This window comes from Crinia signifera, chromosome 8 (genome assembly GCF_055691185.1).
Source record: "Crinia signifera chromosome 8, ASM5569118v1, whole genome shotgun sequence".
Taxonomy (NCBI): domain Eukaryota; kingdom Metazoa; phylum Chordata; class Amphibia; order Anura; family Myobatrachidae; genus Crinia; species Crinia signifera.
In genome coordinates, this window is record NC_139224.1 from 173,163,729 (window position 1) to 173,187,835 (window position 24,107).

Here is a 24,107-nt window from a genome sequence, read left to right on the forward strand (position 1 = left end):
AACATAACTGTATAGTATTATTTAATGCCTTCCAAAGATTCCAAGATATTTAACTTTTTCCTATGCACATTATATCTGTTTATTTCATTGTAAAAATGAACACCTAGAACTTTCCAAACTACCCATTACCTTCTTGCCCTCATAATCTGCTACTATCATGTTGGACGAGGTTCACTGCTCCTTTGTGTTTGGACCTACAAAATAATTTTTCATAGCTCTCTTAACAGCAAACATTGTAATATAGACTTCAGAAAGTCCTCAGAAGTTGCAGATCCTGTCTATCAGGAACTATTTGTGTGGTTTAGAAACATATCTCTCTGATGAAGCTGTTCTAGTACTCTGGAGACTTGTTCTGTAATAACTCTTCTTCTATTATAAACTAACCTTCTTTCTTCTTGGAGGTGAATTATTGAGTTTAAACAGGTGGTCTTCCATTTTGGCTGAGACTTTAAGAAAAGCTCAACTAACCAAGGAGAGTGTTTGTTTCAAACAGGAAGGAACATACGATGTAGAGGTGGTGGTCACACCAGTAAAGTCAATCAGGTCTCCAGGGAAAATAAATGTAAACTTTGAAGATTTGGAGAAAGAAAGGGAAGAACAAGAAAGGAAGACACTTGAAGAAGAGAAAAAGAGAAGATATGACGAGCATAGGAAATCATTCCGAGAATCAAAGCGGCGTTCTACAGCAATGGTAATGGTTAGATGCTGACGTCTTTTCTGTCTCCTACCTGTTGTCTATTTGATGGTTATCCATGTTAGATGTTCTGGTTTGAGTGCAAAGAGACATTGCTACCTCTGGGGACATTACGGTCCCATCACCAGAGCATCACAAACCAAGGATGTCTGAGACAAGAGACCTGAAGTAGACAATGTTCTTGTTTTTTATTTTGTCTGCGTTTGCCATGTTTAGGCCCATCTGAAGGCCTAGAGGTGACCATGTTTCAGTTAGTCTGTCTGTCAACGTCAGAAGAATATATTTTTTATGTTAATGTTTGAAATGTTATGAAAAGCCACTGCCTGCACATCTTGTTTTCTAAGGACGAGACAGAGACCCAAGACAAGAAGAGCAAAGAACAAGTCACTCCCGGGAAACTAAAACTAACCTTTGAAGAGATAGAGAAACAGAGGCAGGAGCTGCAGAAGAAGCAGGCTGAAGAGGAAGCTCGCAATCGGCTAGAGGAAGAGAGGCGCGCCTTTGAGGAAGCGAGGCAACATGTGGTAAAAAAAAATAACGGTTTTGGGGTCTCCCTATAGATTTCAAAAACATAATAATGTCAATTATGTTTTACTATTATTAATTTCTATACTAAGCAAAGAATATTTAGGAGGTGCAAATATCTGTCCCATTCTCTGAGCTAGAATTCATAGTTCAGCTTTTAACCACTCAAGAGATGGATCATTATTATCCTTTCTAAACATCTCCTCTGATCTGATGGCATGTAACCTTTAATATTGGCATTTCGGAGTTGTAAGGTTCTGTCGAGAAGCTACATAGACAATGAAGACCATCTTAACATCTTGGCATCTGTTTTTCCAAGGTAAATGAGGATGAAGAAGACGAGAGATGGAATATGCACAAAGAGGAATTCCGCCCAGGCAAACTGAAGTTGAGCTTTGAGGAGTTAGAGAGGCAGAGGAAAGAGGAGGAGAGGATGAGGTCAGAGGAGGAAGCGAGACGAAGGATAGCGGAAGAAAAAAAACAGTTTGCGGAAGCGAGGAAGAGCATGGTAGTGTAGCACTTGCTTTACATTCCCACTACTCACCACTCTGCATACATTCCCTTTAACTGATAGTGGGGAAGGCAATGCCATGCAGATTCTACAGCTAGAAGTAACAGGATTCCATTATTTATGTATTTATTACCCAATGCTAGCAGAGTCTCACGGACCCGGCGTACCAAGGCACGCTGCTTATAGCAACTGTAGCGATGCTGTTTTGAGGACTCTGTATAGCAATTTTTTTTGTTATCTATATTTAGAATTGTGTTATTTTTATTTATTTTTTTGTCAGCAGTTTTTCTTCATATCAATTATTGGGTGCTCGGATTCTGTCTGCCTTATTATTCAGTTCAAATAACAAATTTAATTAGAAAGTTTACACTTTTATGAAGACAATGGGACTGACACAAAACCCCACAGCACATCATCGTCTTTGATTGGCTTTTGCAGTCACAGTTGCGATACAGTATTTGTACTGTGGAGTATGAATGTTAGTGTTCCATAGGCAAGAGTTTACTGCTATGTAATAACACAAAATACAAACTTCTTGTACTTACTAACTTTCAGCAGGTAACCCAGTGACCTTCTGTAAATAAACCAAAAAAATAGAACAGAAGTCCCCTTAGCTAATGATTTCCATGCGCAGTCTCCTGAGCTCTGCAGTATTTATACAGATTATGGGGCAGATGTGATATTCTTATTATCACTCATTACTAATATTAACTAGTGTTCCAGCCAATCAGCTCCTGTCAATTGTTTGAAAAATGACCATTGGCTGGAGCACCATTTATGTTCGCAACAAGTGACAAGAAGAAGATCACTCATTGATAAATCTGCCCCAGCCGATGCGCACTCCGTTGGGGTCGGTATCACATGAAAGAATAGACTGTGCAGGCAGCACAATTTTGATTAAAAAATTTACAATCTATAGTACAATATAGTCAAAATTGTACATAGAGAAAACGTACAGTCAATATTGTACAGTGTGTATAGTCCATATCTTTGCTGCTTGCCTCCGAAGAGTACAAGGGAAATCGTACATCGTCAAAATTGGCCATAGACAAAATTGCTCCGTGTGCATGCACCTTAAGAGAAGGTTATTTTCACATGAAAGAACCTCCTCCAGCCCATACAAGACCACAGGGCATAGTTGCCTCCCCTCCTGCATTATGCAGGAGACTCCCTGATATAGCAGCAATCTCCCTCATTAGTCTAGCAATCTTCCCAATGTCACCTAGCCCACATTACACTGTTACATCATATTTACCTCCTCCCTGCATTCTGCAGGAGACTCCCTGATATAGCAGCAATCCCCCTCTCTCCCTCATTAGTCTAGCAATCTTCCTCATGTCACCTAGCCCACATTACACTGTTACATCATAGTTACCTCCCCTCCTGCATTCTGCAGGAGACTCCCTGACATAGCAGCAATCTCCCTCTCTCCCTGATTAGTCTAGCAATCTCCCTCATGTCACCTAGCCCACATTACACTGTTACACCATAGTTACCTCCCGGTCCTGCATTCTGGGGAGACTCCCTGACATAATGTAGCAGCAATTTCCCTCTCTCCCTGATCAGTCTAGCAATCTCCCTCATGTCACCTAGCCCACATTACACTGTTAACCAGTTACCTCCCCCTCCTGCATTCTGGGGAGACTCTGACATAGCAGTAATCTCCCTCTCTCCCTCATTAGTCTAGCAATCTCCCTCGTGTCACCTAGCCCACATTACATTTTTATATTTTTTGGGAATAAAGGAATGAGAGATAGATACATTTACATTGAATCATCTGCACCATTTCCCAACACTTTAGCAACTATAGTATCTCTTACTAACTGCTTTGAGGCTCATCTACATTTGGATAAGTCATTTTACAAGATTCCTCTAAGATATAGCATTACAAATCCACAATTCTAGATGCCTCTTTGACAATCTCTTTTCACATTCTCTCCATATATGGAACTAGACACACCCTTTGGGTGGAGCATGACACGCCCCCTCATTGGGAGCGCTTGCAAAATTCTATTACCAACTATAATCTCCCTGAAACTCGTTTTCAAAAGTAGGCAAGTATGACACAGGGCCTCCGTAAAAGATACATTCTCACATCTGAGACTCCGCGAATTGACCCCTTTACACCTGTGACACAAAATATGCAGAATGGATGGAAGATTTGTAAGAAACATTTTTAAACAAAACGCTCCAACGTGTCTGTCTTGTGACACAATGTTATGTTACTTTTCCTATATAGGCTTCCAATGAGGAGGAGGCTGATGAGGACCCACGCGTACTGGACGCAGCAAAGGAAAATAATCAACCTGGGAAACTGAAATTAAGTTTTGAAGAACTGGAAAAGCAAAGGCGAGAAGTGGAACACCGGAGGGCTGAGGAAGAGGCACGGAAGAGGCTGGAGGAGGAAAGGAAGCAGTTTGCGGAGGCCAGGAAACACATGGTACAGCGTTAATGCTAATCATATGCGCAACTCCCATAGTAGAAATACCTTTCTTCACTCGCTTGGGGGGGGGAAGGGCTACAATAAAACGGTTTATTATGTTTCCTATGATATTGTTAGTCTAGATAAAATCTCAGAAAAACTTGTGGGCCGCACACAATCCTGTCACTGGGCAACAACTGTCCATTCTGCCCACTCACATGGGTGGCCAAATTGGGCAGGAAGCCACCGTACGTATATGTATGGCCCAGAGTCACCAGGAACCAGGCTGATAAGGACCATCTGCAAATGGTATCCAGTCAATGTCATTCTCCAGCCATTCCTGCTGCGGGATTGGCCAGTTGTATGACACAGTCAGTGGTATAAGGCCAGCAGTTGTGGCCAAAGTAATCCTGCAATGGCGACTGTCTTCGGTAAGCAATGCCTGATACACTTATACAGGACTTGATACAGCACACTCAATCCAGGAGTTGATAAAAGCCACCATGCTAGTGTATGATTTACTTTTTTGTGACTGGCGCGTTTGCTCGATAACGCATCTGGCTGATTTGCATGTAGAGTGGCTTTGTGACCTCTCAGTCTTGATTCTGTGACCTGCGCACGTCTGTATTGGCCTGTTGATACAGAACAGTCGGCGATGCTTTGCATGACTTACGATCCACCTTTATTCAAGTCTGTCACTTCTACACTTAAGGTGCCCATACACGCACCGATCCCGGCGGTGCGATCTGTGCTATGAGGTGCGCGCTCCCGCGGCAACTCATCGCACAGTACAAAAAGTATGTGCTGCACATACTTTTTGTACTTGCTTTTCATCGCATCGCATGCACAAGGCATGCAATCTGATGCAATGCTATTTTAGCCCAGAACGCACGCAGAGATCGGTGCTTGTATGGGCACCTTTAGAATATAGCTTGTATTATATAAATGAGCTGCTAAGAACATTCCTAAAGATATATGGAAAAGAAAAGGTTCACGCGTTTCACAGAATTGATTTGATATATAGTTGGGGGTGACATATTGTCTTACACTCAGACTTCCTGACAGTAATCCCGTAGGAAAATGCAACCAAAATTTAGGTTCTATTCATCAAATGATCCCAATCCTAAAAACAGCTGTTTCTGCGCTATTGAGTCACAGGTGACTATGGTTGTCCTAGAGATAGCTCCTGTGTTCTGAGACAGATGCTTGGATCTAGCATCTCGTTCATTAGCGCGGTCGTCAGATAGCATAGGATAGTTTATGTATGGGGAAAGCCCGGCCAGAGAGGAAACCTTTGATATTCTGTGATAGGCAGCGTTCCTCAGATCCCGGTGCCCTAGGCAGCTGCCTTATGGTACAGCCAACCCTGGTCACTGTATGGGAATTATTACATAATATTTGGGAATGTTCTTACAGGCTCTTCTGTTTATTAGAATACTTCTATGTCTGATCATTTTAAAAAGTGATAATGTTTCTGACAGAATATTTGGGCAGATTTAACGAGTGATGTTCTTATGACTTACACATTATAAATGGCGCCCCAACCAATCAGCTCACAACTGCCGTTTTTCAAACACATCACAGTAGGAGCTGATTGGATGGAGGCAGAACACCATATAAGATTATTAATGAGTAATAACAAGAATATCACTATTCTCTATCAGACAAGGAAGTCTAATTACAGCTCTGGTATGCCTGGTGCAGCTGTATCACAGATGGGACTTGGTGGACAGCTATGAAATCTGATGCACAAGGTTGCCATGGGTTACATCATTATGGTCTGTTGCACCAGAATTCATGAATGTGCCTTCGTATGTTATATATACTCCATAGTGACCATGCTTCTTCCAGTAGTGTCACGTTGTAACGTCTAATAGAGGAGGATCCTGTACTCTCAGTATAGGGGGCATTATAACGTTCGGCTTTTGAACTTATTAAACTTACTGGAAAAACAATGTCTTGCTCAGAACTTCAGCATCATTGTTATCCCGCCTGATGCAAAATGCTGTTTGTATTTCTGATTATTGGTCTTAACTAATTGTTTATTGGTCTTAATCCCCCACCACGACCCCCAAGATGCAACAGTTAATGTCTCATTGTGCAAACTTCATATTTCCAAATTGTTTTTAAGAATCCAGACCAAGATAATATTCATCAGGATATGGAGTGTTCTCAGCTGGACTGTAGTGACGCATGCAAAGTAAGATATGTTACACCAGGTTCACTGTCTAATCCATCATTTCCAGTTTGTATAATTAATTTAACAAGGAATGAGGAGATCTAGAACGCACGGCCTCTTCTGGTCATCACACCACGATTTAACGTGCAAATGTCAACATTTTATTCTCAAAGCCTCCAAGATATTGTGCACTTGTTACACGTGGTGCCTTCTCTCACCCGTGCGACTATGCATGTGCATGTTATAGACATCAAACCCCATATTAATCTGCACCCCAGCCTCTGCACAATGCATGGTTCATGTCAATGTTTGTTAGCGTGATTTCCTGCATTATATATGAAGCACCTACATATAGCAAAGTGAGGTGGTTCCGGCGTGAGGTGGTTCAATCTAGGGAAAAAAACACATTTCTTATAATGGCACTAAACAAGGACATACTGTATATACAATCATTCTCACACCATAGTACATCTGTAACTGATGTAACAAGTCAGCACCTGCTACAGTATCCAGATGATAGGTCGACAATGGTCTAGGTCAGGGGTGGCCAAACCGGTCCTCAAGACCTACCTTTGGATCTATAGTAGGAATGAATGAAGCAGGTTTGAAAATGTGACAGTTAGTAATGACTACAGCTGTGCACCAGCTAGGTGATCTGGAAAACGTGGACCGTTGGTAGATCTCCAGGAACGGTTTGACCACCCCAGGTCATCAGTCAACACTATTTTGTGGTCCATGTGCTTAGGTGTAGACAATGTCAAACAAAAAAAAAAACATGTGAAAACTGCATGATGACCTTTGTATATGTTGACCTTTAGTCAACATCGACTTTGAGCATGTCGACCTATTTACGGTTTATCTTGACACCAGTGACCCTTTAATCCGGAACCATCTGCTACTGAATTAAGCAACGCTTGAATTGCTCTGTCAGGCACCATCTAGATGTGGGAGAGATCCCACTCTTACAGGGGGGTGTGGAAAACTACTCAAACAATTGGTAGTCTCTCACATCTTCCATGAGATTAGGCAAGTATGTTATAAAGTCGACCAAGAAATACTGGTTCTTGTTTCATCATAAATTCAGCTTTGCAAAGTAAAATCCAGCAATAAATGCTTACAATGTGTAGGATAGTCTATAGGATTGCTTTTGTGTATGGGCCATAGCCAAAATAAAACTCTGTTACCCCTCTATCAGGAAGCAGATGAAGAAGGCCTGCCACTCAGCAACACCACCTCTCAAGAGTCTCTAGCACCTGGCAAACTGGAAATTAATTTCGAGGAGCGCCTCAAGCAGAAGAAGGACGAAGAGAAAAGATTAAAAGAGGAAGAAAGGAAGCAGAAGTTGGAACTTGAAAAACAGGAGTTTGCGCAATTACGAGAGGAAATGGGCGAGGTACATTTACTAACCAATATGTTCCCATACATAGGAGAACACGCCGGGCTACACAGGCATGCATAGTGAGATTTAGCATCTAAAGGCCCATACACACTGGGCGACTTTGAGCTGAAAGTCGCTCAAAACAGCAGGCAGCATTCAGCTCAAAGCCGCCCAGTGTGTCTGGCCCGGCGATGAGCGCTGCTGCGCGCTCCCACAACATCGCCAGGAAAGCCGTCCATCTGCTGGTTATACCAGCAGATGAGCGGCTTTCAGGATGGCTTTGCCTAGCGCTCCACTATGCAACGCCGTCCTCCCTCCCTCTGTCGGGGCTAGGCAGGGGGGAAGCCGCTCAGTGTGTATGCACTGAGTGGCTTTCCCCGCAGCAATGACAGCGGTCATCGCTATCCATGCACGCTGGGCATAGTCACCCAGTGTGTATGGACCTTCAAAGATCAGTTCGTCCAATATGAATCTTGCAAGATACAGATAGATGTATTCAAAAATTCATTTTATAAATGTAAGAATGTGATTTGCACCTGCTCTACACATAATCCACAAATCCCCTGGACCTTCTGGGAGACCTTAAGGCAAAAAAAAAAGTATATATATATTTTTTTCATTACACGCATCAATTTAATAGATAACAAGGAAGGTGTTTAACACAATATAACCTTGTAAAGCAATTAAAATAAAATCAGAGTCACCGTATTTCACTGCATGGACACTGAATTCGCTCAATATACAGGATTAAAGACCTTAAACCAGGCATGTCCAAAGTCAGGCCCGGGGGCCAATTGCGGCCCGTGCTGTCATTTCAAGCGGCCCGCAGCCTCCAGCCTGGAATTGGGCAGAACATCAGATGTGGGAAGCACAGCACAGGACACTAAAAGGTGGGGCCCCGGCGAGCACGCCTTTACCTTGCTGTCTGCTGCAGTGAGGAGGTGCCGGCCGCCACAGTCAGATGTGTTTGGCGTCCTACCCCTGCTTCTGCAATCGTATATCACCCTGCTCCGGGAGCCCAAGTATCTCCTGTCCTTGCAGTGCCTGCTTTGCCTCTCCTACCTCTGGCTCACACAAGGGGCTGGGAAACATACAGAGAAGATAGGGGGCAGAGTGGTGGACATACAGTGAAGGAGGGTCAGGCTGGGTGACATACAGTGAAAGGAGGCAGTGATGACCATTCTGAGAAGGGGGAGCAGTGGCAGGCTTGGGGACATACAGTGGGGTAGTGTGGGGTACATAGTGAATGGGGATCATACAGTGAATGGGAGTCATACAGTGAAGGAGGGTCAGGCTTGGGGACATACAATGAATGGACATACAGTGAAAGAGGGGCAAGCTGGGGGACATAGAGTGAATGGGGTCAGAGTGGGGGACCATTCCGATGTGATTAATGATTAAGAATGTCAGGCTAAATGGTTGGCCCCCACACATTTACACTTCACCAAATCTGGCCCTCGTTGCAAAAAGTTTGGACACCCCTGCCTTAAACGATAACCACCTGTTCTCACAATACATGTGATACAGGTTGTACAATAGAAGACAAAAATAGTGCAAATTATCTTCAGTTAAAAGTATATTTAATAATCGTCCTCACTTACAAAGGTAGACGATAAAAACAGCATAAAACATATCAATTCTTGTGTATTATCACGGCGCCCACTAAGCAAATAGCTTAGTGGGCTATTCTGCTTACGAAAATCGCATCGCGTATAGTGCTGTGTGCGATGCAATATCCATGTTAGCTTCACAGGAGTGCTTATACAATTAAATATCGCATAGGATCGCATGGCACCAAATGCGATGCGATTTTCATTGTACAAACACCCATGCCATGAGATGTGATGGGTGCTTACTATGACATGTGATGCAAGCACCTCTGGCATTGTTTTACTATCCACGTCGGCGTGGAAATGATTTTATATAGTGTGGCGAGTGCAGCGAGCCCCGCGGAATACATGTAAAGTAATCCGCGTGCCACACTATATAAAATCAACTCCACGCCGACGTAGTGGGTGTATGAAAAGGTCAGAGGACGCGTTTCGCCGCCGCTCGCCACGCTTCAGGATGACGTGTATAATGGGGGTGTGTTCTGGACACATTCACACCAGCGATATCATTCATCTGACACAGTAACGACGACGTGTGTTAATGAATAACTGGTCTAATTTAGCAAAATAATTAATTATGAAAGAGCATATAACAATCAATAATGGCAATAATCAAAAAGAACAATGAAAAATGAGAATAACAATGATAGGAACAGTAAAGCTAGGTACACATATATACAATCGTAGGGCCGTTCTTCCAATCTAGGGGCAAACGGCCGTTCGATTGTATAGGTGTGTACGCTGTCCCAATTGCTGCTGTGCGATCGATAAACGGCCAAAAACGCTCTTGGCCGTCCACGGTCGGTCGGTCGGTCGAAGGTTCTTTGCTGCTTAATATTTCATCCGACAAGACGGCTCCATATCGGAACAAAAGTGAAGTGTGTACGCATGTTCGATCGATATGCTTGACAGTTTGACAAAGCACGGTGGTATGCTGCATTATGAGAGACCCTGTAACCCAGGGGTGGCCAAACCGGTCCTCGAGATCTACCAACGGTCCACGTTTTCCAGGTCACCTAGCTGGTGCACAGCTGTAGTCATTACTAACTGTCACATTTTCAAACCTGCTGCATTCATTCCTACTATAGATCCACAGGCTGCCTGGAAAACATGCACCGTTGGTAGATCTTGAGGACAGGTTTGGCCACCCCTGCTGTAACCCTTTGCCTGCTGTTTTAACTAATGTGTGTTTAATGCCTCACTTCCCAACACTTTAGAGGCATCACTTTAAGACATTAATCAATGTTGAAGTTTTAATAGAGTGTGCTGGAAGCTCTTTGCAGGGCACCATAACACACTATTAAAATTTCAACATTGATTAATGTCTTAAAGTGATGCCTCTAAAGTGTTGGGCAGTGAGGCATTAAACACACATTAGTTAAAACAGCAGGCAAAGGGTTACAGGGTCTCTCATATACTTCTTCTTGCGATTGTTTGGACGGGAGTACATTGGACGTCGCAAGTAAAATTGTACATATGTGTACGCGCAGAACGGTCGTATGTTTTGGACGGCCGAACGTGTATTCGGTCGATCGAACGGTCGCAAGAAAAATGAAATTGTACATATGTGTACCCAGCTTAACGGATGAAATATTAAGCAGCAAAGAACCTTCGACCGACCGACCCTGGACGGCCAAGAGCGTTTTTGGCCGTTTATCGATCGCACAGAAGCAATTGGGACAGCGTACACACCTATACAATCGAACGGCCGTTTGCCCCCAGATTGGAAGAACGGCCCGACGATTGTATATATGTGTACCTAGCTTTACAAATGAGAAGAGTAAAAGAACAGTCAATCTGCCTTTGGCAGCAGTGTAAGGGCATGTAAGATTCGTTCAAAGGGCTTATCTGCTGCCAAACATTTGCGCCACATAAACTCTTGTAAGTATGAATCCAAATGATGGTGTGCTGTGCCACGTTGCCACTTGTTTCTCCATTTTGCGGACCCCCAAAGACGCTCTATTGTTTGTGTGCACACACCTGTTACCGGGTCAACGAAATTATATTTATGATTTACACGGGCATGATGGTATCCTGGTAACACTCAACGCGTTTCGGATGTTCCTTCATCAGGAGTGTATAGTAGAGTGAATAACTAGTCCAGTTTTATACCTTAAAGTCCATAAGGCACACTTGTACTAAATCCGCCGCGGATATCCGGTTATAGAAACTGGAAGCAAGATGGCCGTGCGTGTCACGGCTACATCCTTTGGAACGCATGTAGTGAAATCAGCCATGTATGTCACAGCTGTTCCACCTTTACTACAGCAGTCATATTGAATGCCGCCATAGATACTTTTTGCGTGTCACTGACATTTTGCTGATGTAATACACAAAAATTTATACTTGGTAAAATACACAATAAAATACAAAAACATTTTTTTTTTAAACCTTTCCACAAAGTGCGCAATCGCAATTGATAAGGAATGAGTACATTAGAAAAATATATCTCAATACTAATTCCAATAATGTTTCAATTGCGCAAGCGCAAATTGATATGACGATTCCATTCGATGGTAGTCTAAAAAAGATGAAACAAATGTGAATATACACATAGAATAAATTCATAAAAAACAGAAATATATAAAAAATAATCATCACAAAAAAGGGGGAAAAGGAACAGATTTGCAACCCTCGTTTAGTAAAATAAAGGTTTTAATTCAAATTCACCGTTGAGTCCCTGTGGAACCAGGTTCCTCAAATGGTGACTCCACCTCATTTCTGTCTGTGACAATTTAATATCTATATCGCTTGAACGCCAATTGGATGTAATCTGTTCAATTCCCCAAAAATGTATTAATTTGCACGGATTCGAATAATGATGAGCTTTGAAGTGGGCAGATACGGTATGAGTTAAAAGGCCATTCTTTAGGTTATAGAAACTGTCGGGATGTCTTTCCGACATATGCCAGTCCGCACTCACATTGCAAAACATAAATTATGTTTTTCGAATGGCACGTAATAAATTGTTTTATTTTATAGGATTTCTCATTAATAGTAAACTCAGTAAATTTTCTGGTTTGTGCTATTACTGTTTTACACATCAAACATGTGTCGCACCGATGAAAACCATTGGTTCTAGTACTCTTCCGCATCGCTGTTTCAGATGAACTTTTAACAAGGTTTTAACGAAGGGATGGCTCTCTCCTATATAAACTTCGGTACATCTGGTAATAAATTACCAATAATAGGATCTTTTAATAGGAGCTTCCAATTAGATATAAAGACACCTTCAATTTCTTTACGTCTCGAGTTGAATTGACTTATAAAGGCCCATTTAAGTTTATCATCATCTTGTTTCTCTGAACTTTTGGCCTTTACCCCTTCCCGACACAGCCTGTTTTTGCCTTCCTAACAGAGGCCTTTTTTTCAAATCTGACAGGTATCACTTAAGTGGGGATAACTTTTTTTTGCTTTTACTTATCCCAGTGATTTTGAGATTGTTTCCCCGTGACACATTGTACTTTAAATTAGTGGTAAATTTTGGTCGATACAATTTTTTTTTTTTTGTGAAAAATACCAAAACGTCGTAAAAAAATGGAACATTTTGCTATTTGCAAAATGTTACATTTTCTGCTTGTGAGACAAATAATCATACCACTCAAAATAATAACTAACAAAGACCATATCTATACTTTATTAAAAAATCATTATTTTAACCTCCTTTAATTTTTTTTGGACACTAGGGGGCAGCAGCGTCTAATTTTTACACTACACGCAGTTTAACGCTGGTTTTGGCTGTTTATGTTTGAACAGCCAATCACAGCGATCGCCCATGACGGGGGGCATAGCTGCCCCCCCTGGGCAATGAGGGAGGATGTCTGCTGTCAGGGACAGCAGACATCATCCCTCTGTCACCGCGTCTCTGGACGCGGTGGCACTTTAAAGTCATGACGTATATATACGTCATGTGTCGGGAAGTACATCCCGGCCATGACGTATTTATACGTCAAATGTCGGGAAGGGGTTAATAAGTCACCTCTCTCAATCTGCATTACCCTGAATCTAGATTCTTGTAAAGACTTTTGTGGATACCCTTTAACACTAAGTCGTTCAATTTGCTTTCAATTTCCCCCATCTTTCGATTTGGCCTTTGCTTTCCATTCAATCTGTACTTTTGCAAATCTATATCGACTTCGATGTGCATTCAAGGCATGGTGTACACATTTGATTTACTGGACCTAACTTGATTTTTCCATGCCTGCGCATGCTATTTTTCAATAGAGAGCGGATCGAATGCTGATCGAAAGCGTCTTAAAAAACTGCTCGATCTCGATTTTGCTTCTATAAGCAAAATCGAATCAAAGACCTGTCGAAACGTGTGTACACCCCTTAAGTACCAGAACCACTTAAATATCCAGCAGACTGATCATCATGTCATTGTCCATGAAATGTAATAGCCAGGCGTGATTTTGGTCTGTGATGGAAGTTAAGATTAAAGTTAATAAAACAAAGAAAAACTTATAAAGATACACACAGGACAAAGTGGTAAAACTTCCTAAGTAAATTTGGTGATATTAGATTTAATATCACTTATCGATGTTTCCATGTAAATAAATCTCTAATCCAGGTAACGGACCACGACGGGGGCCTAGCTTGCTTCATGTATTCATGTGATCTGCAACTTGGAGAGGTTCCTTTCAAATCAAGGTGGTTTAAAATACACACATTACTGGTAGAACGGGCCTAATTCAATAGGCCACACAGGTTAGCAAATCATTAATCAGAGATAAGTGGTTCGGATTTACTCGGTTCTTATCGCCAAAATTAGCTCAAGTTCAGATTTTTCCGATTGGCTATTGGCTGTCACATGTTTTGGAGATCCTGCTTTGAGATCTGAGTAAAACCGACCCGCTCATCTCTATTAATCTTAATAATTTTGTTAATCTGCACATGCATGCACGCCAGAAATGCAGTTGCATTGAAAAAATTGCAAGTGCAGTCTAAGGAACGACAGGGAGTGACGACTTGGGGTTGTAGGGTTGTGGTCCAGATAATGTAGGCGTGTCTGGACCATTTGGCTGTGACGTTACAAGCAGCCACTGCGACCCAAAAGATGACGGCTCTGCGTCTGGTTGTCCATCTAGGCTGCTCAGATGGGGGCTACCGGTATGCGAATGTTCACTAAACAGCGAAGCGCTTGCATGATAGCGATGAAATTGCAAAATAACAAAATTTGGGAGTGGTTCCCAATTATTTTTTTTAGCAGACATTAAAATTGATTGACCTGGACACTAAAAGCTCTAATTTAGTACTCCCATACATACACCTGATAAGTAGAACTGTTGGGTGTGTATGTAAATCACCCCATTATTTAAATGTTAAATAACGTTTCTTCTCTTTATACAGGAGGAAATAAACGAAAGCTATGAGGTTTTAAGTAGAGAGTATGAAGAACTCATCAAACTGAAAAGGACCGGCTCAATTCAGGCCAAAAACTTGAAAAGTAAATTTGAGAAGATTGGAAAGCTGTCTGAAGAAGAAGTCCAGAAGAAGGTTGAGGAGGAGAGGTTAAGGAGAAAGGCCACGGACGAGGAACTGAAGGAGCGGGAAGCTGAACATTTTCATGAGGTGAGATGACTCGCTGAAGTGGGGGGGAACCATGTCTGGTTAGTCCAGGAATACCAAACTCCAGCAAAAACTATCACTTCACACAAAACTATTTACTTTTTTCTTAGAGATCAATAAATTAAAATCTGGCTAGCTTGCCAGGCCTAATCCAGCTCGCAGCGCCAAGACAAAAAGACTGATGTCCCCTAAATCATCCCACCGCTAATAATAATAATATATATTATGCAGAGTTGGCCTTAGCTTGGCCACCTCAGCTAACAAACTGGTCGCTATCCGCCAGTCAATATACGAATGTATTAGGGGCATATTATCTGAATACTATGTAAAACTAGACATGCATACTTGTATGATGACTAGAGAATCGCTTTGTTTAGAGATGACCTAATGTACTAACCGCGGACAATTTTACAGGATGATGAGGTTGACGTGAGACCAGCCGTAAGGAGCCACGCGCCATTCTCACATAAGGTCAATATGAAGGCCCGATTTGAACAGATGGCAAAAGCACGGGAAGAGGAGGAGCTGAGGAGAATCGAGGAACAGAAACTCCAGAGAATGCAGTTTGAACAGAAGGAAATAGATGCTGCATTACAAAAGGTACCAAGCGTCATTCAGCTTCTACTAAATTGTCTACAATGGTTTAGTCCCCTTCTAAGGACGGCCAGGTAAATTAGAAACTTTCCCTATGATGGTATGTCGGTCTGTCTCCATGTGTGACACCCCAAGTAGTTTCTAAAAAATAGAACATCTAAACAGGATCTGGTTAGAATACGGCCGTTGGCATGCCTGTATTCAGAATACCAACAATGGTCAGACGTTGCTCACAATGCCAGCGATGGAATCCTGACTGTTGGCATCTCTATGGTAAGTATGCCAGGGAGCGTTAGGCAGAAGCTAATAGGGGACGGATCACAATACCATCTTCATCTGCGCAACATGTTGGAGATTCCAAGAGCCCACTCTACTGAAGCGGAGGCAACTTGTTGGGTAAAGAGAGTTTGGGAAAAACTTGCAGCAGAATGGACATCATTCGTACCTTAGTCACCAAAAGCCAAGTGAGTACGCAAATAGAGGCCCATAAGAAACAAGCCAGAGTCTGCATAATCATCACTGTGTGGTAAACATATCTACCACATGGAGATTCAGTAGACTATATCTAGATGATGGCCAGGGAAGTTATGAACAATGTCCATCCTGCTGCAGAACCCTCTTTACCCTGCATTCCAAGGTGTGAAAAATGCAAAGTAAAACATTGTTTGTAATTCTAAAGCAGATGCCTCCAAACTGCATTAGATCACTATTAGCAATTCAGTATATATCTACACTGTGGTCAATTGATATTGTGATTGTACTATGATGACAATTTCAATGTATAATTTCTGTATATTACACTGGAGGGTGAGTTCTCTGGTCTAAAAATTGAACATAACAAGTAAAGATTTAATTTCATCTGGAAACCTTCAATCACAGAAATATTTTTGCTGTGACTTGATATTGTTACAAATGTTGGTGTTGGCAATTTAACATATAAAGTTGTAATTTAAAAAATAAAAAAAATTAAAGGGCAAGGTAGTTTCCTTCAACAAAAGGTGAGTATACATATATATATATATATATATATATATATATATATATATATATATATACAGTTCAATAAAGTAGCATCACTCCAGGTACTGAAAAATGTCTGACATTATGCAGTAAAAGGATATTTTTCAGTACCTGGAGTGACACTACTTTATTGAACTGCATACCTGCACTGGAATTCCAGTGAACAGCGGGCACCCAGGTCAAGGTGCATTAGCGGAGCAGGAGCCAGTGGGGAGTGCCGGACCCTCTTGCATTGTGTGTATATATATATATATATATATATATATATATATATATATATAATGATGAATCTGAAAAAAATGTGAGATTGGCGCCTCCTTGTGCAGTATATTAGAAATCTAGATCCCTCCACCAATACAGTGAAAAGGACACCCCAAAAATGAAGGTGTACCATCTGCAGTGGTCTTAAACCACTATATGAGCCTGATGGTAGAAATTCCCACGAGTGTCAGGAACGGGATGCAGTTTAAATCCCGGCGTTCAGAATCCCGACCGCTGAAATTCCGACAGTTTCTCCCTCCGTGGGTGTCCACGACACCCCTGGAGGGAGAATAAATTAGGGTGCTGAGCGTAGCGAGGCACCGGGCCCGCTGCGTGGCGAGCGCAGCGAGCCCGCAAGGGGGGGCGATCCACGTCCCCCCCCTTGTCGGGATTCCGGCGTCGGGATTTTGCACGCCGGGATCCCGACCGCCGGGATTTCCTACTGAATCCGTCAGGAACCCTTGGTCATATTCCAGAGATATTTTTCTTGGACAGGTGGTTTTAAATTTCACAGGACCTTGACCATATCCTTTAGATTCTAACTTCCGGAAGAAATTTCGACTCAAAGACACATGCAGCCATATTCAGCTTGCAGCAGCAAGTCTACAGGTACGCAACGTGCCAATGCAAGAGCACCAGCACCATATAAAGAGATTTTGAAGCAAAGTTACAAAATTTCTACCGGAAGTTAGAAACTAAAGGATATGGTCAAGGTCCTGGGAAATTTAAAACCACCTGTCCAAGAAAAATATCTCTGGAATATGACCAAGGGTTCCTGACACTCGTGGGAATTTCTACTATCAGGCTCATAATATAGTGGTTTAAGACCACTACAGACAGTACACCTTCATTTTTCGGGTATCCTTTTCACTATATTGGTGGAGGGATCTAGATATTTCTAATATAGTGCACAAGGAGGCGCCCATCTCAATTTTTTTTCAGATTTTAACTACTGTGTTCCTGGGAATAGGAACCAAGAGGGGAGGAGCTGCCACTCTAGAAATAGGGGATTTGTGCACAAGCCAGAGGCGTGAATTCTACGGGTCTGGGACGGATATTAGACAGCACTTACATCGACAGCCATTACATCGACACCATTAGTTCGACAGCTCAATAGGTCGACATACCATTAGGTCGACATGTCATTAGGTCGACAGCTCTGTCGACCTAATGAGCTGTCGACCTAATGACATTAGTTCGACAGCTCAATAGGTCGACATGGTTTTAGGTCGACATGTCATTAGGTCGACAGCTCATTAGGTCGACAGCTCATTATGTCGACATGTTTTTAGGTCGACAGTGTCTATGTCGACAGTCAAAAGGTCGACATGGGTTTTTTCACTGTTTTTTGGCCGAAATGTCGACACAGTCGACATGGACACAGTTTGAAGTGTACAGCAGCCCCTCGCATCGCTCGCAATGCTTCGGGCACGGTGCCTCGCTGCGCTCGGCACACTATTTTATTCTCCCACCACGCCCTAGTGGATAGTAGGGCATGAAATACCGCCTGTCGGCACATGTTGGCTCAAAAAACAGTGAAAAAACCCATGTCGACCTTTTGACTGTCGACATAGACACTGTCGACCTAAAAAACATGTCGACCTAATGAGCTGTCGACCTAATGACATGTCGACCTAAAACCATGTCGACCTATTGAGCTGTCGAACTAATGGTGTCGATGTAATGGCTGTCTATGTAAGTGCTGTCTAACAATAGTCCGGATACCGAATTCTACAAACAGTACAACTACTGTGAATAAAAGCTCTATGAGGGAGGTGTCTTACCAGCGCTAGTACTACTTTTTTCTTTGATATATATATATAAAGATGAATACATAAATATGAGAGCGCCACACAATTGGATGAATATTTATAAAATGTATTGTTAATTAGAGAATAGATTAGAAATAAAAAATATATGTATATATACACACTTATAATTATTATAAATACAACTATACATATATAGATTGCACTTTCTGCTGAATTAATGTTAAATTCAGATATAGCCAAGTCCTGGAAAAATATTGCAGAGAAACGCGTTAAGAATCTGGGGCTTTTAATTCCAATTCCCCTGTTTGTTTTATATTCGAGCCCTCCGTTCAAACCCTGATTGTGGCCATTTGGTTTGCTGCCTATACCGAGATCCGGAAAAAAGCTTGTGCCCACTGCTGCGGTGTCCTGCAATCACGAGACAGACAGACAGACGGACGGCCCGATCCCTGCTGATTCCAACAGCGGCAGCTCGTCAGGAGACGACTGCCGTGCGGGTGTAGCTGGAGCCGTCCATGAGTTCCAGCTCCCACTGCTGCCGTGCGGGTGTAGCTGGAGCCGTCCATGAGTTCCAGCTCCCACTGCTGCCGTGCGGGTGTAGCTGGAGCCGTCCATGAGTTCCAGCTCCCACTGCTGCCGTGCGGGTGTAGCTGGAGCCGTCCATGAGTTCCAGCTCCCACTGCTGCCGTGCGGGTGTAGCTGGAGCCGTCCATGAGTTCCAGCTCCCACTGCTGCCGTGCGGGTGTAGCTGGAGCCGTCCATGAGTTCCAGCTCCCACTGCTGCCGGTGGACTTTGCATCAAAAGCATTAAGCAGCAATTGGAATTTCTTTCCGCAATTTTGGATCTCCCTTTCACCCCAAAAATACAAGGGTGAGAATCTCTATATCAACAAGCAATTGACACTGTATTAAAATGGTGGAGCTCTAAAAATTTTCCAGGACTTAACTATATCTGAATTTAACATTAATTCAGCAAAGTGCAATGTTGTAAGCTTGCAGCAGGACCCTCCTACCACCAAGTCTGTCTGTTACCCAGTTTGTTTTATCACAGTCTACTATTGTAAAGCGCAACGGAATCTGCTACGATATATAAGAAAACTGTAAATAAATCTATATATGTATAATTGGTACTTATTTCCTATCACGGCGCCCATCGCATACCATACTTTGTGGTGTGCGATGCGATATTCCCGTTAATTTAACAGGAGTGCTTGTACAATGAAATATCGCATAACATTGCATGCCAGCAAATGGCATGCAATGCGATTTTTAATTGTACAACCCTGATGGGTACTTACAATGTTAAATGCACCCCCATTGTCAATGGCACCCCCACTATCAACGCCAACCCGAAGCGTGCCGAGCGCAGCGGTACGCGTCCTCCTTTTCATACCCTCACTATCCACGTCGGTTTGTTTTTAGATAGTGTGGCAAGGGGACGCGGAATATGAGCCCAAAGCGTGGCGAGCCCCGCGAGGGGACGGGGAATACATGTACAGTAATGCGTGTCCGCTCGAAACGCTTTGGGATCGGTGGCTCGCCACACTATCTAAAATCAACTCCGCGCCGACGTGGATAGTAGGGGTATGAAAAGGTCGGAGGACGCGTACCACTATGCACGCCATGCTTTGGGTTGGTGTTTATAGTGGGGGTGGCATTGACAATGGGTGTTTATTTAACATTGTAAGCACCCATCAGTGTTCTTGTGCAATTAAAAATCAAATCGCATGCCGCTATATTGCATGCGATGCTATACGATCAAAATCGGGGACGCCGTGCTAAGTAACGTATGTTTTTATTTATATTAACGTATTCGAAGTGTGTATATATATATATATATATAATTTAGCTTGTGTCCCGGCACTGGCTTGAATAAATTAATCTTGCTCCGGTGCCTTCATTGCCGTCTTATGCAGACAGAATGTAGACAGGTAGTTTGGCGTGGCACTCGGAGAACTGACAGAATGAATGAATCACCACACGGTTTCCAACATCAACGTTTCATTTCTATCGAAATTGACGATATTTCGATAGAAATGAAACGTTGATGTTGGAAACCGTGTGGTGATTCATTCATTCTGTCAGTTCTCCGAGTGCCACGCCAAACTACCTGTCTATATATATATATATATATATATATATATTTTTTTTTTTAATTTCTAATATATTGACTAAAGGCCCCCCATACATTAGGCCGACAAGTCGGACCCAATTCCCCTGTGAGCCGCCCGGCAGGCTCACATACAATTTGGCACTTTTTATTTTCAAAATACCTGTCAAAAGAGCCAATCAGAGAACGGCCAGTCATTTGACAGGTATTTTAAAAATCTAAATATCCGCCACTGCACTGCCCGATATCTGCTCACACCACCCGGCCAGGTCAGCACTCGCCAGCTAAGCGCTCAGGGACCTGCTGCCCGACCCGCTGCTCCCCCGGTCACTCTGCATGCATATGCCTGTCAGGTGGGCAGGCATATGCATACAGGGAGGTCAGACGTGGTCTTATGTGTTGACCGTCCGACCTCCCTGATCCAGTCCGATGCGCTCAGGACCGCGCATCAAACCAGATGTCACACCTGCAATTTTGGAACTATTTCACCCAGTATCGGCCTAAAGTGCTGAAATCATCCCAAAATTGCATAGTGTATTCATCCAATTGTGTAGCACTCCTATTTATGTAGGTATATATAGATCTCTCTCTATTTTCACCTTGTTTAGTTTAGCATAATTTCAAGAATGCTAGTGGGAGTAGCCACCTGGAGTCAATACTAAGCTTACTGTTAATATAATTAACTCTAACTGGACATCAAGGAAATTCATTCTTAGCTGTATAAATGACCAGTTAAACTTGATAATTTTTCCTTCAACAACAGTTACAACTGGGTTTTGCATAATACAATATTGTTTCTTTCAAGTAACAGGCTTAAAATTGCAGATATTGTGGTGGTTGAGATAACCGCAGTTAAGACTGCAGACACTAGAATCCCAACATTGGTCAATAAACCAGCACACGAACTGCTGGCATCCTAAAAGGTGCCCACACACTAGAACGATTTTTGGGCCGATTTCCGATAAATCAGCCAAAATATAGTCCGATGTTTACTGATGATCTTACGTGCTGCACAAAAGATCAGAAGATTTAACAAAAGATCCGTAGGAACGCAAGAAAAATCTTTGGTAAAGATGTGCGCTTGCCTGAAATCTTTTGTCCAGGACAGAAAAAAAAGATTAAGACTAATTTATGCGCACATCTTAAGATCGCAGATCTTTCTAGTGTGTGGGCACCTTTAGGTTTATGCACTAGTGCAGGCATGTCCAAACAGTGACCCTCCAGCTGATGTGAAACTACAAATCCCAGCATGCCTTGCAATAGTTGTAGCATTCCCTAATAGCAGAACTGTTGCAAGGCATATTGGGACTTGCAATTTCACAACAGCTGGTGGGCCATTGTGTGGCCATGCCTGCACTAGTGCCTTGATGGCTAACTGACACTCCAGCTGTTGAACTACACATACCAACATGCTCTGCATCAGATTTAGCATGGCCAAAAGGCAAAACTGAAGCAGAGCATGCTGGGATGTGTAGTTCAATAGCTGGAGTGTCAAGGTTAGCCATCAAGGCACTAGAGCAATGGTTAGTCTGCAGGTGTGGAGTTACGGCTAGGCAGTAACAGAGAAAATATAGCATCACAGTTGTGGAAGAAACATGGCATTGAAGTTAAGGGTTGTGTGATTACAGACGGAGTGGTAATAAATTGTTATATCATGACCAATATCCCATCTAAAATGGACAGGAGATCTAAAGGATGAATTGATTATTTTTTTTGCACATATGGTGCTCATTATGGTCAGGTTTAGCCAAGCATTTGCACATTTCCACTCATCACCCCCAGGGATGGGGAGCTGAGATATTGGTGAAAAACAATTGAATACCACCGTCTGTATCAGCCGTTCCTAACCTTGTTCCACAAGAATCCCAAACATTTCACATTGGCCAGGACAAAAGAAATTAAAGATCCACAGGTGGAATAGTTAAAGGTCAGGATATAAATGACAAGTAATTTAGCCTGGTGACATGGAAAATGTCAACGGCTGGGAACCACTATTCTACAGTATATCAGTAAAAACAATGCTGCTTACCTCCACAGTAGTGGTCCTCAACAGTCCTGGTTATATGGCTATCCAGGTTTATGCACAGGGGGACTCCATTTTTACCTGTTCGCTTAATTATACCAGAAGTAAGCAAGCTGGAAAAGCCATAAAACCAGGACCGTTGGGTGTGCCTGGAGGACTGCGTCTAAGGACCACTTTACCATAGTACAGGCAGCAGGCACTGGAGAGTGCCCAACAGAAGTCCAGTCACACAACCACCCTAACCATAGATGGTGCAACCCACCCCCCTCCTCCCTCAGTGCGAGTAAGCTCTTATCTCCAGATCCTTGTAGGTTCATCTTTCCAAGTAGTTTACTCATCCATCTCCTGATCTAGCCAACTCTCTCCATGTCCACACTGATGCATTACTGTGAGGTATCGTTGCCAGGCTGGGCAATTCCTGATCACAGCTCCTCACAGTGATCCATCAGTGAAGAGCTACAGACTGGTCTCAGCAGTGTCAGTTTGTGAAAGGGAGGAGAAATGCATGTATTTGCTTCAAGCACTGGGTTAAATTTTACATGTTCTTTCAGAAGAGAGAAGAGGAGGAGGAAGACTCCGCCAGTGTCAACAGCTCACAATATGAAGAGGAAGAACTCGCTCGTTCTGGAGCACCTTGGTTTAAGAAACCTTTAAAGAACATGTCTGTAGTGGATGGTGAACCAGTGAGGTTTACAGTTAAAATCTCCGGAGAGCCGAAACCGGAAGTGACCTGGTGGTTTGAAGGGGAGATGCTGCAGGACTCTGAAGATTATCAGTATATCGAAAGAGGAGAAACATACTGTCTATACTTACCCGAAACCTTCCCAGAGGACGAGGGAGAATACATGTGCAAAGTAGTGAACAGCAGGGGAACCGCAGCCAGCAGCTGTATCCTCAGCATTGAAAGTAAGAACTAGCGCTTCAGGAATCCATTGCATGTTGTCTAACCCACAGAACCTATTCTCATTCTGTTCTCTTTCCTTGCTCTAGCTGACGACTATTAACATCCTGCTTTTACTGGGGGGACTTCCTTCTGACTGTCCCCGCAGCTGCCCCTTCCTCTTGTGGGACATGAGAAGCTTTGTTGCGTTAATCTGCCATTCCTGTAGTACTGGCCTTGTTACATGGCAATGCATTGTTGCAGCTAAGAATAGATGCTGGACAGGAAACCGTGCACATTGGAGAAAAAACAGCGGGGTCTTATATAGTATAATAAATTGCCTTTGTATGTCCGTCACCAACTTGTCTTTTCTATTATAAATATTTTGGGTTAGGAATTTGTGGTGAATTTTCATTCAAGTTTGACTTCAAGTAGAATTCAATACCTCAATTTCCTAATAAACAGTTTGTCTATCCTTGGTCTTTGGAGATGATTTTTATGGAATGTAAAAGGTTTAGCAGCCAAAGCTTGTACACCTGAACACATACACACAGTATAAA

The 24,107-nt window shown here is 42.7% G+C and overlaps 1 protein-coding gene across 16 annotated transcripts in view; it reads left to right on the plus strand.

Annotated features, from left to right (window-relative positions):
* The window catches only part of NEXN (nexilin F-actin binding protein), a 67,848-nt gene extending 43,826 nt beyond the window's left edge, over window positions 1-24,022 (plus strand). For 14 of the 16 annotated variants that reach the window (XM_083157806.1, XM_083157816.1, XM_083157801.1 and 11 more), the window contains 10 exons: window positions 494-691; window positions 1,039-1,218; window positions 1,539-1,727; window positions 3,970-4,170; window positions 6,284-6,352; window positions 7,527-7,724; window positions 14,669-14,890; window positions 15,302-15,487; window positions 23,219-23,573; window positions 23,658-24,022. In XM_083157806.1, coding sequence (XP_083013932.1) covers window positions 494-691; window positions 1,039-1,218; window positions 1,539-1,727; window positions 3,970-4,170; window positions 6,284-6,352; window positions 7,527-7,724; window positions 14,669-14,890; window positions 15,302-15,487; window positions 23,219-23,573; window positions 23,658-23,671 — 1,812 coding nt within the window. In that variant the 3' untranslated portion in view covers window positions 23,672-24,022. Of the gene's footprint in view, window positions 1-493; window positions 692-1,038; window positions 1,219-1,538; window positions 1,728-3,969; window positions 4,171-6,283; window positions 6,353-7,526; window positions 7,725-14,668; window positions 14,891-15,301; window positions 15,488-23,218 lie in introns of all 16 variants that reach the window. The other 2 variants (XM_083157807.1, XM_083157809.1) reach the window with 2 other exon arrangements.
* Window positions 24,023-24,107: the final 85 nt, after the last annotated feature.